This window comes from Homalodisca vitripennis, chromosome 4, assembly GCF_021130785.1.
Source record: "Homalodisca vitripennis isolate AUS2020 chromosome 4, UT_GWSS_2.1, whole genome shotgun sequence".
Taxonomy (NCBI): domain Eukaryota; kingdom Metazoa; phylum Arthropoda; class Insecta; order Hemiptera; family Cicadellidae; genus Homalodisca; species Homalodisca vitripennis.
In genome coordinates this window covers 161,093,044-161,108,199 of record NC_060210.1, presented here as the reverse complement: position 1 = coordinate 161,108,199, position 15,156 = coordinate 161,093,044, and the positions used below count along the sequence as shown (strand labels likewise).

The window sequence follows — 15,156 nt, the reverse complement described above, 5'->3', positions numbered from 1 at the left end:
TGCTGCATGCCAAATCGTAAAACAGTGGTACGGGCCTAAAATTTTTTTTACATAAAATTCTTATATTAACATACATGGACCTCAGAAATGTTGATAGAAGTCATCTGAGAAGATTCTATGGTGCTGATAATGACGTCACATTCGGCGTCGGGTAAACCCGTCACCAGGCCCACAGATGAGACACACATATTTTTAATAGTTCTAAGTTAAACAAAATGAAGTACTCAGATTTCCTTATTGAAGTTAATTTATTTAACACTTTTAAAAGTGTTTTTTCAGGTTCTGGGAACAAAATTAGTCAATTACAAAAACGTCGGGTATACCCGTCATCAAGCCACTGAACTTAGTTTATAAGCCAAACAAAAAAATTAGACAAAGAATTCATTTTCACCGTCTTCTGAATTGTTACCAGAAGTTTCCGCCATATTCATGAACAAAGTACTCAAAATAATAAACACACTTATCACTAAACACAGCACAATACAATGTAAACAATAAAGTATAGGTAATACACTGATATCAGAATGGAAGCCTAGACTGGTGCGCACAAAGAACAAAGGAGTAAATATCTCAGGGCCTGACAGTGAAAACAACCTCCTCATTCAAGAGCCGAGCTCAGACGGAGCCAATAACTGTGGAGGGGACAAGCGTCGGGTAAACCCAGCGACCAAAGAAGAACATAGACTGGAAATCCCTATACCTAATACATTACGGCAGTTGAAGCCAACCCACACCCACTCTGGTGACAAACCGGCCGGGCACCAGCTCGCGGCGAGTATACATTTTAATTCGCCGCGTTTCATTAACACCGTTGGATTATACAGTTAGAGTTGGGATAAAAACTTGAAATTTCACAATTTTGTAGTCAATACTATGGCAATGATGATGTAGTAGATAAACATTTTAAAAGTTTATTACAAGTATTATAAAATAAATATTATTAATTAAAAACCAAATTGAGCTTTGGCAATGAACATGAAATAATGAGTCGGCTGCTACTTTTTTTATTTATTGGTCAGGCGAGTTTCGTCTGCGAGAAAGTTTGAGATAATAAACCAAATTTTACCGTAGTATTTTTTATAAATTTTTGGAGTGAACAGTTTGTCGAGAAACGAGGTATAAAGCAGATACAAATTTCATGCGGCGCAAACACGTACCCGCCGCCTCGCCTCCATACGCTGCAAATAGGTTACATGTTTAAATGCTCAACCTTTTTTTATACTCAAATCTATAAACATTAATAACTTATTATGGGAATATATCTAAATTTGATTAAATCAACTAATCGTTGTAGCGGGTTTCAAAAACCACAAGTACATAATAAAATGAAATATTATATGTACGATTTAAAGCCTACAAATTCAACCTTTTACAATACGGAATAATTTAAATGTCTAACTTAAATAGTAAGTATACTTTTTATGTGATGTTACAGTTTACAATGTTACTGTTTATTTGGTGTTACAGTATGTATCAATGAATGATTTCTAACATTCAATACAGGTTACAGTATAGTTTTTACAGTATTATATTCCTTACTTACAATGAAATAAAATGTACACAAATTCCAGCGAAGTATATTTTAGTTGATCATTCTTAAAAAAACATCCAACTTCCAATAATATAAATTCTATAATCGGTGGCAAGCAAAAGCAAACAACGAAAGCGAGCCCTTCCTGCCACACGGACGCTCGGTAGTGGGTGACTCATCCACTGCCATCCCCACCACTCTGGTGATTACCGGCTTCAGCCGCGCGCCCCGATTGCCAGTCTATGTTCTTCTTTGGTCGCTGGGTAAACCCGCCGCCAGGCTGCGGCGGTAGACACGCGTGACGGGTATACCCGACGCGCCGCACCGAATGTGTTAATGTGTAAACCTAACAAACTATCGTATTTTGCATGATTTGGATCCTACCAATTATAAACTGTAAACTTGGTATACTAATTTGCTTCTGTTGTGTTGTAGACCTGTTTCCTCAAGAAGACACTTTTATCAACTCTATTTAAGTCGTTTTCAAAAAAAAATGCAATTTATTCATGTCTATCATCTTGCCTTTTTCATACCTGTGCTTATCTGCAATTCAGAATTTTTTCCATTTGTGTAATTCGGATCATAGATTTGGCAAACAGACTGCTACATCCAATGATAGCAGCTGACAAAAGTCTTTCACAATGACTTGAAACGAAAATATATCGGAGTCAATGTCTTAAACTTCTCATTATTATATCTTAAACATTTTCAGCTTCGAAAATCATCCATTTTTTTCAATTATGATTCTTAGAGGTTCTGACCATATTTCCTATGATATACTCCTGCCTTAGTAGTTGGGAACCTTCAAAGAGAGTAAAATAATAGAATGTTCACTTTGCATGTGTATTAAAATGAGAAGATAAAAAATTATCCGTCCTAAACATTCGATCACAATTTGTATTTTCAAAATATTAAAACAATGTATATAGTGTTGATGAACTGGTAAAGACGGATTAGTTATGTATAACAAACACCATATACTTACGTTCACGATATTAGTATAATGTTTTGAGAATGGATGTGTATGGAAGATTTGGTTCCTCTCATTAAACAATAATGAAAATTAAAATTTTTACAGTTTATGGAAAATACCTTAGAAACGTAAAAAAATAATATGTAAATTCAACCCAATAAAATTCCTAAATAATCCTAAAGTATAGTTTTTTTTTTTTATTTTATTCTATATGTTTTTAGCCTTATCTACTTGACTCTATCTGCAGGCATCTCTTTCCGACATAAATCATGGCAATATTAACATAGCAGATATAAGTACAGATTTATAACAGGAAGGTATGACACTTTCTGTTTATTTCTTGTTGTTATACTCCTAATTATACTTCTGCCCCACAGTCCACTCACCCAAAACACTCATCTTATACAAGTTTGTATTAATGTAAAAAAATACTCCTGTATTTTCACATACCATTCATTAAAGTAATTCTCTTAATTTGCACTTGTTAGATAAGCAAAGATGGATGAACTTTTTGGGTTATTAAAAAATCTTCAATTCTTCCCTTAAAATGTCTGTGTTGTAGGGATATTGTAGGAACTAGCGGTAGTAACTGCTGTATTTTTCTTCCTTTTGTGTGCATCTTTCTTTCCCAAGTAGGGTTCACTTCTAGTTTACACCCGCTAGTTGAACTTAAAATAAGTACAGTAAAGACTGTGGTGTTACTTAGATCTGGGCAACCCCATGCAGCACATCACTCACTAACTGAAAATGTTGAGATACTAGGATAAAAGGGTTGATTGACAGGTTTAGTTCACTTTGGAGGATGCCTGTTAGAGTGGATGGGGCTCCCTTAGTATTAAATTTGTTTGTAAACCTCACATGAGGGAATATTGTTCATTGGCCGCTTTCACTGGAAGAAGTTAGAACAGAGCTAGATAGCCCTTCCAACCTTACCCTCCCTTCCTTCTTTCCTTTACCTTCTTCTATGTTGTCTTTACTGAGATATAGTTTCCACTATCCCTTCTTGTGTTGGATATAACACGGGATCTCAACAGGAGGTAGCCCCTACCAACAACATCAAACTTAAATACCCTCACTCCTTTCTCTTTCTGAATATCCTGTCACTCCAGAAAAAGTACAAAGGTCCTTTTAGGATTAATGAAATGAGAGGTTCCCTCAGCTTTTCAAAATCTAATTTTTTTTAATTCATACTGCCAAAATCTAAGTGTTTGAAGTTATTTTTAAAGTTGTCAACATCTCCACATTCCAGTTCACCTATCCACCACCTATCTTCTTAAATTTATACCAAGACTAAAGCAATTATACATTTTGTTTAAAATGAAGTGTTTTATATAAAAGCTCCATTTCTTGTATATCAAATGTTTTAATTAATTATTGTTATATATGAAACTAATTTTATAAGTGAACTCTTTATTAAAATTAATAACTTTTCTTTGATATTCTTTGATATTTCTTAGAATTTTATTTTTATACAAAGTTCTAATAATTGAAATATCAATTTTTTAATTTTAATTTGTAAGTCTTTAAACCTATTTCAGTATGTATATTAAACAAAAGTTTAATTATTTCAATAATATTTCTCACCTCATTTTTGAGAACTTGAGCCCAATTTTGTGCAGATGGAGCATCTCACAAGCAGATATTTGACAAGAGCATTTCCGTGAAGCAGCTAAGCGTTGTGGAGGCTCACGGCATATTGCTCTTCCGAGCTGACAAAGGTACAGAGCTTATTGGATACATTACGAGCTTCAGTTTCCTTGCTTACTGTCAGAATACAGAGACACTAAGTAGATTCTTCATATCTGAATGCTAATAATGTAGCAATCTCTTTAATATTAAAACCTCTTTTAATTTTCCCTTTTCCTTTTCTTTTATAATAAATTATCCAATTTAACAATAGTTCTATAAAATGTACATTTAGGCAATATGTAAATAAATCTGCATACCCTTTAAGGTGGTGCAATCGATATTTATCTGGAAATTATTTTTTTTATTTAAAGTCATATCCTTTTAAGGTAAATTCACTGGAGACATAAAGAGTAAAAATAATTTTTGGTATCACACCATGTAGAATTAAGGGTATTTAAAGTAGAAAACTCAGGAAATTTTGTAAAAAAGCCCAAATAAAAATATTGGATAGTAAAAATGTAAAATTTTTACAGTACGTAAATAAGTTATACCTTAAGGAAGAAGTAACATGCTTTTATTAATAACTGATGACTTATTGAAATTATATTCTCTCATTGGAATATGATTTCAGAACATTACATGTATTTTAATAATTTTTTTAAGGAAATTGAATAAAAATCATTTGATGTGATTCTCTTCAGTCATCTTTCAGATACATACTGTACAAAATTTCTATCCTTACCTCCAACTGATTTCTTTGGACCTGATAAGACGTCACAAGGCTTCAAATTTCTACTACTCTTCATGGAATAATCATCAAGTTTTTTTTTTTTTTTCCTGTCTTCTGAAATGGTATCTTAATAGACCATAATTATAATTGCAATTAATAATAAATAACTATAATTATTTTTAATAATTGCAAACTTAAATTGATTACACCACCACCTTTAACTTCAAAAACAATGTAATAATATTTATTTATTTATCTTACAGTATTTATCAATATAGATTTCATTTGATTTGTCAGGATGAATATGTGTACTTTAAAACAATCTCTATTCATTCAAACAAATGTTATAGGAAGGCGTTTTACCTACTGTATTTGTTGTAGCACATACTGTCAAATATTCAGCTATGATTAACAATATCGACCATTTATATTTGATAACATGAATAAAATCTAACTCAACATGTAACAGACAGTGCATTCTATCCATGAGCTGTCTTGGTCTCTGTTGAACACCGTTAAAACCATTTAAAAGATAGCTGAGATTTATTACAAAAGCATTTATTAACTCAAAATGTAGAAAAAGTTTCCCAAGTTCGTAACTAATTCTAAAGATGAGAATTTTCAATTTTTAGTCATTGTCTCATGTACAGTAATAACTTTTTCAATTACTATATTAAAATTATCAATCTTATTTATTAATTTCCCCTCATTTAAACATTACAAAAAGTCAGTCTAAAATTTCACTGCAACAATAAAAGTTAGTATTACAACTTTCAAACTACTGTTACTGAATGCTGTCATGAGCAGCTTAGCATTCACTGACAGTTCTGTATACATTACAATACAATTGATCAGTAATAGTTTTTTTTAAGCTCTATTATTGGAATATTCATATACAATAAATAGTTTGTATTAAAATTGTAACTATACTTTTTAGAGCCAAAGTCTAGAATACTATAGGTTTAGATCATTTTATTAATGTGGTTATTTAATTCAGTATATTTCAGTAATTAATTTGGCAATATATAAAAAGTACAGTAATAAATTTATACTTTTTATACTTTATTTTTCTAGCATAACTTGTTATGACACCAAAATGTATTCTGTTTATTTTAAGAAATATACAATCTTTTAGATCAATATCAAGATTATAATTATGAATAATTACTATCACATAGGGCGAGACAGCAAGATGCACGTGTTCCGTCTCTCAGACTTTGAAGGAGATATGGAGGCAGGAACTCGAGGGAGGGCAGACTTGAAGGAACATCGCTTAGAGAAGACTAAAGGATGTACAATGTATGCCATCAGCAGACCTGGGGGCTCTCACCTGAGGATGGTTAGTGTCAGGATGAACTTGTACTCACTGTACATTGTAGAATAAATATATCATTGAACTGCATCCTGATCAGGGGAAGAATAGTACAATAAGCTTAGTTATTTAAGCTACTCTAGTAACTGTAGTAGAGTGACAGTGCAGAGTATCAAAAACGGTGGTGTATCTAGGACTTGGCTTTGGTGGGGGATGAAAATGATTAAAGAGCACACTCCATCCTCTCCCCTCCACCCCATAATAAATGGAGTAATTTTGAATAAGTGAAAGTTGAAATAAATCAGATAAGACTAACTCAAATTAAAATATTTAATTGATTCTTACTCAAACAAGTTGGATTTCTATCATACATATATGTTGATGTATAAGCAATATATTGCTTTAATTCGTTAGGTTTTTAGCGGAAGAGATTCTATCCCCCCTCATCCTTCCCCCTTAGGAAAGTAAAACTACTTTAGGCCACTGATGAAAACATTGAGGTATTATATATTAAGCATAGTAGGATATCTGAGCATGTATTACAATTTGAATGGCTGGTCTTCTGTTAAGGTTGTAAGCCTGGGCCGCAAGTTATTGCTGATGCAGTGGCGCCACTCTGCAGCATGGACCGCTTGGTGTCCTGCAAGTGACACAGACACAGTCGAAGGCTTCCAGTATCTTCGGGTTAGTTACTTCAACTCATGACATATGAAAGTACATTTATCTAGATTGTTAACAATTCTTTCATGCTTGTTAACAAGCAGATAGTTTCATTAACTGTTTTAAGTGTGTATGTTTCTTCACACACAAACAAACATTTTCCTAATATTTAAATTTAAATTCCTCTTGTTAAAATAATATAAACACTGATATTCCTTTACAAATAAAAATCAACACTTTTTCAACTAAATTAGACCTGTTGTACTGGATCGGGCAGAACTGTAACATTGTATTAGTTACAATACAATCTTATTTATAGCTCTTTAACTTAATTTTCAGGAAAGTTGAAACTCAGAAGCTAAATATGGAAATATTATAAATCAATCTTAAAATAAGGAGATAACCAAGTGTATCAATTATTTGTAATGAAATATTTAGCATCATTAATGGTTTAATCAAGGTTGACCAAGCTTTATCAAATAGTTAATCAAGTATGGTCTTAAAATGTTTATTGTGATATCAATTTGATTGTATATTTTTACTAGGGAATAATTTCACTTAAGTCTTAGAATGAATTAAAAGTACAACATTTTATTCTTTAGTGATTTACGGTATCTCTTGCTAAATGATAGAGTTTAGCAGTGGGTCTTTAATGGGAAATTACAGCACTCTATGTAATTTAGATTTACTTCTTTATAATAGATTAAACCAGGTGTGGTATAGCAATTCATCAGAAGGACTGATGTGGGAGTTGTTGATTCATTTCAACAACCAGCATTTAGCCCACTATTTTTAATTTTATGCTTTATCTCTTTGTCACAACACAAACCACTACACTGTAAAACAATTCCACATCAAAGTAATATTCTGTGAGGTCTACATTATACACTATTTCAAAGAATAGAGTGACAGCACATAGGAAGTACATATCAAAATTGTTTTATCTAATGTAATGTGTAATGATTTTTATATAGTTATATGCTCAAAAATGATTTACAAAATATTAATGTACATCCTCTTTAAACTCTTATCTTCCATGGTTCCATATTTAAGTTTAGTTAAGTACAAAAGAATTTTGATTTTTAGAAAAACAAATTTGTATTTTCTATCCAACTTCATTGGGATCAAATATATGTTGTGATAGTTTACAGCAATACCTTCATAGACTTTTCTGTATGAAACTGTAGATATCTCATACCTACTTGAATATAGTTGTTAATTTTTCATTTACATACATTAATGTTATTGTAATAAAACAAATTGTTAAGTTGTATCTGAGAAAGTTTAATGGTAACCAACAACAGGAGTTTCAAGTGAGTGAGCAGCCCACACTGATGACCCTAGTGGACTCATCCCTAGCAGGCACAGGAACAGGGGACAATATGATCTGTGTCGGTTATCGCAACCAGTACGATGTGGTCAACGAACGCTTAGGTGACTGTACTCATCTCTTCACAGTCCAGGATTCCACCAAGGGCCACCTGGTCGCTGCCATCGATCTGTATGAGGACGAGGAACCTGAACTCCTTTTGTGTTACAACAGTACGTACTGTCCTTCATCCTGCAATACAAAGTAACTGATAACAACTAATAAATCAAGTACGATTACAATCTACTTCACCTATAACCCAGACTCATTTAAGTGAAATATCTTGATATCCTTAACAATTTCTTGATTAGAATTGTCTAAATCCTAGAATTTAATGAGTGTTATACATTCTAACTTTTAACCAAAGCATTATCTTAGAATGTATTTTTGTAAAAAGCACATGCCAAATTGTAAAACCTTAAAAATCACTATTAGGAGCTGGAAATCAATAATTTACAAGAATGAAATTTGTCCAGTAAGCAATATTTTGATTGTTTTACTTTGGAAATTTACTACTGCAAAAATAATAAAGAGGAAAAAACAATTCTTTTACAAGGCACAAAATCAACAAATAATTAGTAATTCTTCTTTATAATTTATATAGTAAAATACAACCAAATTATTGTTAACTAATAATTAATACATTACATTAGTACTTATTTTTTTCTACCTAATAGTATTTTATTTTTTAGGTTACAAATATGAATCTAAATAATTTATTTATAGTTATCTGAAAATTTAAATTTTTGAGTGCAGCAAGTAAATAAGTTTCTATAAAAATGTCTAATTTTGTATTGATTTTATTAAGTTACCACAAAACGTACGTTGGCATTAAAGTATTTTACAATAGGGAATATTGCAGGGAAGAAATTTTGAATTAGAACATTATTTGATCTAAATTTTGTCTCAGTCTTATAATTTTGTTTTAATTTACAATATAAACTGTTTTAAATCAAACATCCTGTGCATTAATTTGAATCCTTCAGATTTTTCCTGGCAGATTCTTAAGGTACATTTCACATGTAGCTGCATCTCAAAATATCAAACTGAAAATGCATAGATGCATTTTATTAGTTTTGAGGGTTATTTTGAACATTAATGGTACAACAAGCCTTTTTTGCATATTATGTACAAAATGTTATTTTAAAAAAATATGATTTCATCATTTTTAAACCATATAAAATTTAAATAGTTATGAATGGCTTCTAGACGGGTAGACTTGTTGGAATTTTGTTATTTGTTGTTAAATGATTAAGATAAACGTTTTGTACACAGTAACTGTCATTATGAAACTTTTTAAAATTAACTAACTTGTAAGTAACTAACTTATAATATGTATGTAGAAGCACTATCTCTGTACCAAGTTTAGTTTGAATGAATTACAAATTATGACAGCTATCATGTTTGGACCGTAGTTACACAACATAAACTCATGTAGGTCTAAATATAAATTTTCAACTTATGGTTTGTTTTGGTTCATCTGAAGGTCACAAATTGGCAAAAGTACAAAAGATTTTCTGGAAAATCTGTCATGAAAATTATGATAATGTGTAGATTTCTATAAAATCTACCTAATATTTAAAATTATTATAAATCAATGTAACAGTTGTGGAATATACGAATATACATCTATTTTTAATTAATCACATTATTGTCAGTGATGTATTCGTTGCTTCCAGATACTTGTCACTTCCAGAAACTCGCTGTGACTTCTCCAAGTAGCACAGAGTTTGACTTTCACTGGAACTCTATTCCTTCGCGTATTGGTAAGTATGTAATCTCAGTAATGTTCAGAGTACAATTTTTATTCATTACCTTCTTCCAACATAAAGATTTTAAAAGATAAGTGTTAAATCCTAGTAGTTTTTAATGTTTACCTTTTCAAAACTTATGAGCTGTAATGTGTATTAAAATTTATTTTCTATCATTATTGTACTAGTTTCTCATATTTCCTTTTTCCTAGGCAAGCAAAGGCTAATTAAAAATAGCATACATAAAATCGTACTGTGTTAAAGATGATAGAATAGTTCTTAAAGAAGTTTGATAGTATTCATTAATATAATAAATTTGGTGCTTTGTTGGATTCTCAGTGTGTGCCTTCCCCTACATTCTTGCCTTCACATCAGATTCAATGGAAATTCGACTAATTATCAATGGAAACCTTGTGCAACACACAACCATGCCTAGGCTCACCCTTATTTGTTCTAAGGTAAGTTTAAGTTACATATTATGTACCTATGCCATTGGATTGTTTTATACTTACAGAGTTATTTATTTACTCTGATTTATCTAATATCTATAGTTTCAATTTCAGGATTCTTTGCTACAAGTTTTATAGCTCTTATTTTTATTCTTACTTATCAATCAATCAATCAGTTATCATACAGGATTATTTTTTTAGAAATAAATCCTGCTGCATTTAGAGTAAAAAACAGGTTTTGGAAAAAATGAGCTGCTCTACAAAGTTTGCTTCCTACAAGCTGCTATTTTCTAAATTCTTCCAGTTTGTATATTTGAAATTTCAAGATATTTTCATACAAATATTCATAAGTTTACTAAAATTAATTTTCCTTAGAATTGTTAAAGTTCAAGAACTGATGTTAGTTGTTGACTTCTTAAACGGATATTAACACTTGCTGAAAAGAGCGTTTCCTGCTCTACTATTAAATATATTAACTTGCTACTAGTAAAATTGAGGAAACAAAGTTTGTACTTATGATTTAATGCTAAACTTAAGGAATTTTTACTTGTCTTAAGTACTGCATATTAATGATAAATTCATAGAGTTCTCGGTCCTGTTTGGACCAATTACATGTAATTGTTAGATGTATTTTATATTTTGTAAAAACATACATTAAAACATTTGAAGAAACCTATAATTGAACTTTATAATCTGTTAATGGGTAATCGATCGGACAAGGTGAGACTAATTGAGCATATCCAATGCATCATATTAGCCCAATATCATATTAATCTAAAGCATTTTAAATTCCAAGCTATTCCAAATGAAATAATTGTTTTACAATTTTTTAGTATATTTTTAGTAAAAAGATGTAAAATACAATAAATAATAGTAAGTACATTATATGTATATCGTAGCTATGGTGGGAAGTGTTGATTCAATGTGAAAGTTGAGTTAGCTCTAGTTAACCTTCCTCTTAGTGCAGCATCTGGGAGCTGAAGCTATTACAGACTTCACTCCTGAAATCTGGAGTTATGTTTGTCTGAAGAGATCCAAAAAAGTCGGCGACGAAGAAGCTCAAAATGAACTCATTACATCGTTTCGACCTAGTGTAACTAGGTGAAGAGGTGTTCTCATTTTCTATTACGATGCTATCCTTTTTTAACACACTAAATTTAAAGCTGGCAATCAATCAAGTTATATGTTAGATGTAACTTGATCGATAGGCACATCATCGCAGTTATAGTTTAATATTTTTATTGTACAAACATATCAAATTGCAATCATAGTTAAGTTTAAGGTCCAGCACACACAAAATTCACTTTAATTTTTATTTCTTAAAAGAACTATAATTTAACTTAGAATTATTACATTTATGATATTAACAGTTTTTTTTTGGTATATATGTTTATATTGGTACAGGTAATTTAATATAGTCTGACTTTTTTTAATATTAGCAAAGAAATTTTGAAAATAGATTGATTTTTAAGTGTGTTTTTTATGATAGAGGGTCTGTGATAGTACTTTCCAGATGTTTGTCATTGTTCGTTCAGCTATACGAAAAAGTAACAACACCAAGTTTAAAGATCTCCAATCTGATCTCTTCCTCAGATGAATAGCTAGTTTAACACATGACTACAATCTATAGGTTAAAATAAACTAATCATACCAGAGATTTACGGCACGTCAAGTCAATAATCACACACAACAAATATGTTGTGTCTCACCTACATTCATATTATCATTTAGACAACCACTAAATATAACTACTAACACACTAATTGTTATAAATGGATTTGAATATATTTTTAATACCCCAAAAGGTCTGGTCGCAAGGACCAGTAATCAGTGGTAAACAATATACAAACTGTTTATTATGATTTCTGACTTAGGCGTGTCACAACGCTTTAGTATAATATTTTTATCAAACCTATATTACAGTTATGTGTTTGTTGTAATTGTGTTGGTTAGTTATTCACCTGAGGAAGAGATCAGATTGTAAATTTCAAAATGGAGTATTAGATTGATTTTAATAGCAGACATACTACATGTATTAATAATAATAATAATGCAATGCTCCTTTGTTTCAGAATGACATCTTCTTTGCTACTACAGCTCCTGAGTTTTTCCAGACCAGAGCAGAACGCCTGCATGTGGACCATAGGATTGACAGAGACCCCAGTATTTCACCTCCCTCATCACCACATTGTACGTGGGTTAACTATTTCGTCTTTCAATAATGATCTTTTATTTTTAATGTTTGTGAAGCTGTTTTGAAACAGATACTTGTAATTTGTATCAGCCTTTTATTTTGTATGTTCCATTTTGGCTAAATTCTGTATGATATCACTCGTTTTGCCAGGGGGAGGATACAATGGTAATTTTTAGAGTAATCACCTCCGTACCTATGCATATAAAATTTAATTTAATAATCCATCAAAGATTAGGTATAGTGAAAATAAGAAGGATAATCAGTCCAATAACTACATGGGCTATATTTTAATTAATCTTCATAATTGAAGAAATATTGGAAATGAATAGCAGAAAAATCAAATTAATAAATATGTACAGATGTGTAAATATAAAACAAGTTTGAAATTGCTCAAATTTTCCACAAAAACTTTTCATTTTTAACATAGTTATGAAACAGTAAAAACAAAAATTTTGCACAAATATGTGAAAAAGCTATCTTTAAACTTCTTTTATTGGAACTGGCTAAAAAAACTCATTTAAGACAAGTCAAATCGTTGATTTGTAATAATTAAATTCTAAATGCTTGTCTAATACACCTTGCACAATGGAGGAAACTACAAAAATGATCACAGACCAAGCATAACGATGGAAAGAAATATAATCTCGTGCAAAATGTTAAATGGCATCCACTGCAACTACTGTGGCATTACAGAACGCAACTTGATGTTTGCTTTGCGTTGTCACCAAACTCCCAAGCATGATGGGAGAACAGCTTCCTGACCCTTTACTGAACTCTAGTTGTGAAGTCCCAGAGCCAAAATTTGAGATCCCTGACGAACAGACTCTGTGATAAGAGATTTTAGTGATGAATAGAATGCCATTAATACATTATACTACTGGACAAAATAGGCTGCTCTATTGCTTATTATAATCAACATCAATGATGTATAAAAGTATTTATTGATGGTATCAATAATTTATTTACAATGACATTTTTATTTCCCATAGTCATGGTAGAAATTATTACCTTTCTATAACAATACATTCCACATTTAATTTTGTATTGGGCATTATGCCAAAGAATTATAAATGAAATAGAACTGAGACACTCCTTAAGAATATTGACATTTTTCACAACACACATTTACACACTTTTTTTGACATTCTTGTCTCTTAATTACATAATACTAAAAAATCTAACTTTTCAGAACCCCCTTCCCCTTTGTAATAGTAACACTAACCCCCTTGATAATTACGTAATGTTGCCACCAACATCCCACAATTTATATTATTCTAAAAATAGTGATATTATAGACAATTTTTGACTCACTGTAAAATGTGATTTAACTAACATAAAACTGACATTTAGCAAACAGCTTTGAACGGTTTGCTGTTTCTTCTCGGGATGTACATTTTTGTAATTAAGACAATCACTACACAATTACACAGCATGAGACTCACTTTATAATACTATATGGACCGAATAAACGTGATTCTGCCCGGCAAAATTATACAAGGGACACAGAACGCCCATCCATTTTGTTTTTAAGTCAAGTGTCGAAATGGATGAGGAAGAAATCGTTTGTGTTGGTGCGTTGCATTTGCTGAGTTGTCTGCATGATGTGAAGTTTTGATCAGCATAACTTCAGCCCAACCTGTCCTTTTATTTTTAATGCCATATTTCTAACAGCTGACATTGTAAAAGAGCTGGAAATGCTCCACCACCATGATAAACTTGTCTGTATCGAATGTAATATGTTAGGAATAAACTACAACACAATGAGAAAAACAACAAAGACCTTCGTCTTAATATGTTTTGGTTCATGGTTTGATCATAACCACGTGGGGTACTAACGTTCTGCTAGAATTCAGCTTGTACAGTTAGATACACGGAATTTCAGCTCACGGAATTTTTACGTCACTCGGTGTAAGTTCCGCCTCTCCACTTGTCACCACGTATTTTGGCATGATAATTTCTTTTCCTATAGCATCCACCATAACGTAGTCCTGACAGCCAAGCTTTTCTGCTGCAGACTTTTGTTCACAGTTTTTCGGTCTGTATAGAATTATTGCCTTTACAACCAAGCGCATGAGTGAGGGAAGTAGTTTCTCCAAAGTTTTTATCAAATACTGGCAGCGTTTAGCTTAAATATTAATATGTCATACTCTGTCAAAAAGCTTAACAAAAACTAAATATATTGATACAACATATATATATTGTTGTTGTTATATATATATATATATATATATATATATATATATATATATATATATATATATATACTTTGACCTATTTCTCTTGAAAATGTCTTGTTAAGACGAAATATAGAGGATATTTATGTTCTATTTTTCTGTTATTATTGAAGATATATATATTCAAACAAAATGTTTTACCTTAAAAAGGCATTGGATGAAGCATTCAGACTTCTTCCGTTTTGTTTTTGTGGAATAAAAATATAATACTAACTTTAAAATCTAAATGTGTAATGCTGCTGAAAATCCCACTTCCTACTTATGTGTTATGTAATTAAGGGACGTCTTCTAATATATTAAATATGTAGAAGTTTATTTATCTCC

General features: G+C 31.2%; 1 protein-coding gene across 1 annotated transcript in view; it reads left to right on the top strand.

Annotated features, from left to right (window-relative positions):
• LOC124361252 (GTPase-activating Rap/Ran-GAP domain-like protein 3) overlaps positions 1-15,156 on the top strand; it is a 102,455-nt gene that overhangs the window by 80,770 nt on the left and 6,529 nt on the right. Inside the window, 7 exon segments of the mRNA XM_046815297.1 lie at positions 4,124-4,222; positions 6,042-6,202; positions 6,746-6,859; positions 8,140-8,377; positions 9,884-9,970; positions 10,295-10,413; positions 12,477-12,594. Coding sequence (XP_046671253.1) covers positions 4,124-4,222; positions 6,042-6,202; positions 6,746-6,859; positions 8,140-8,377; positions 9,884-9,970; positions 10,295-10,413; positions 12,477-12,594 — 936 coding nt within the window.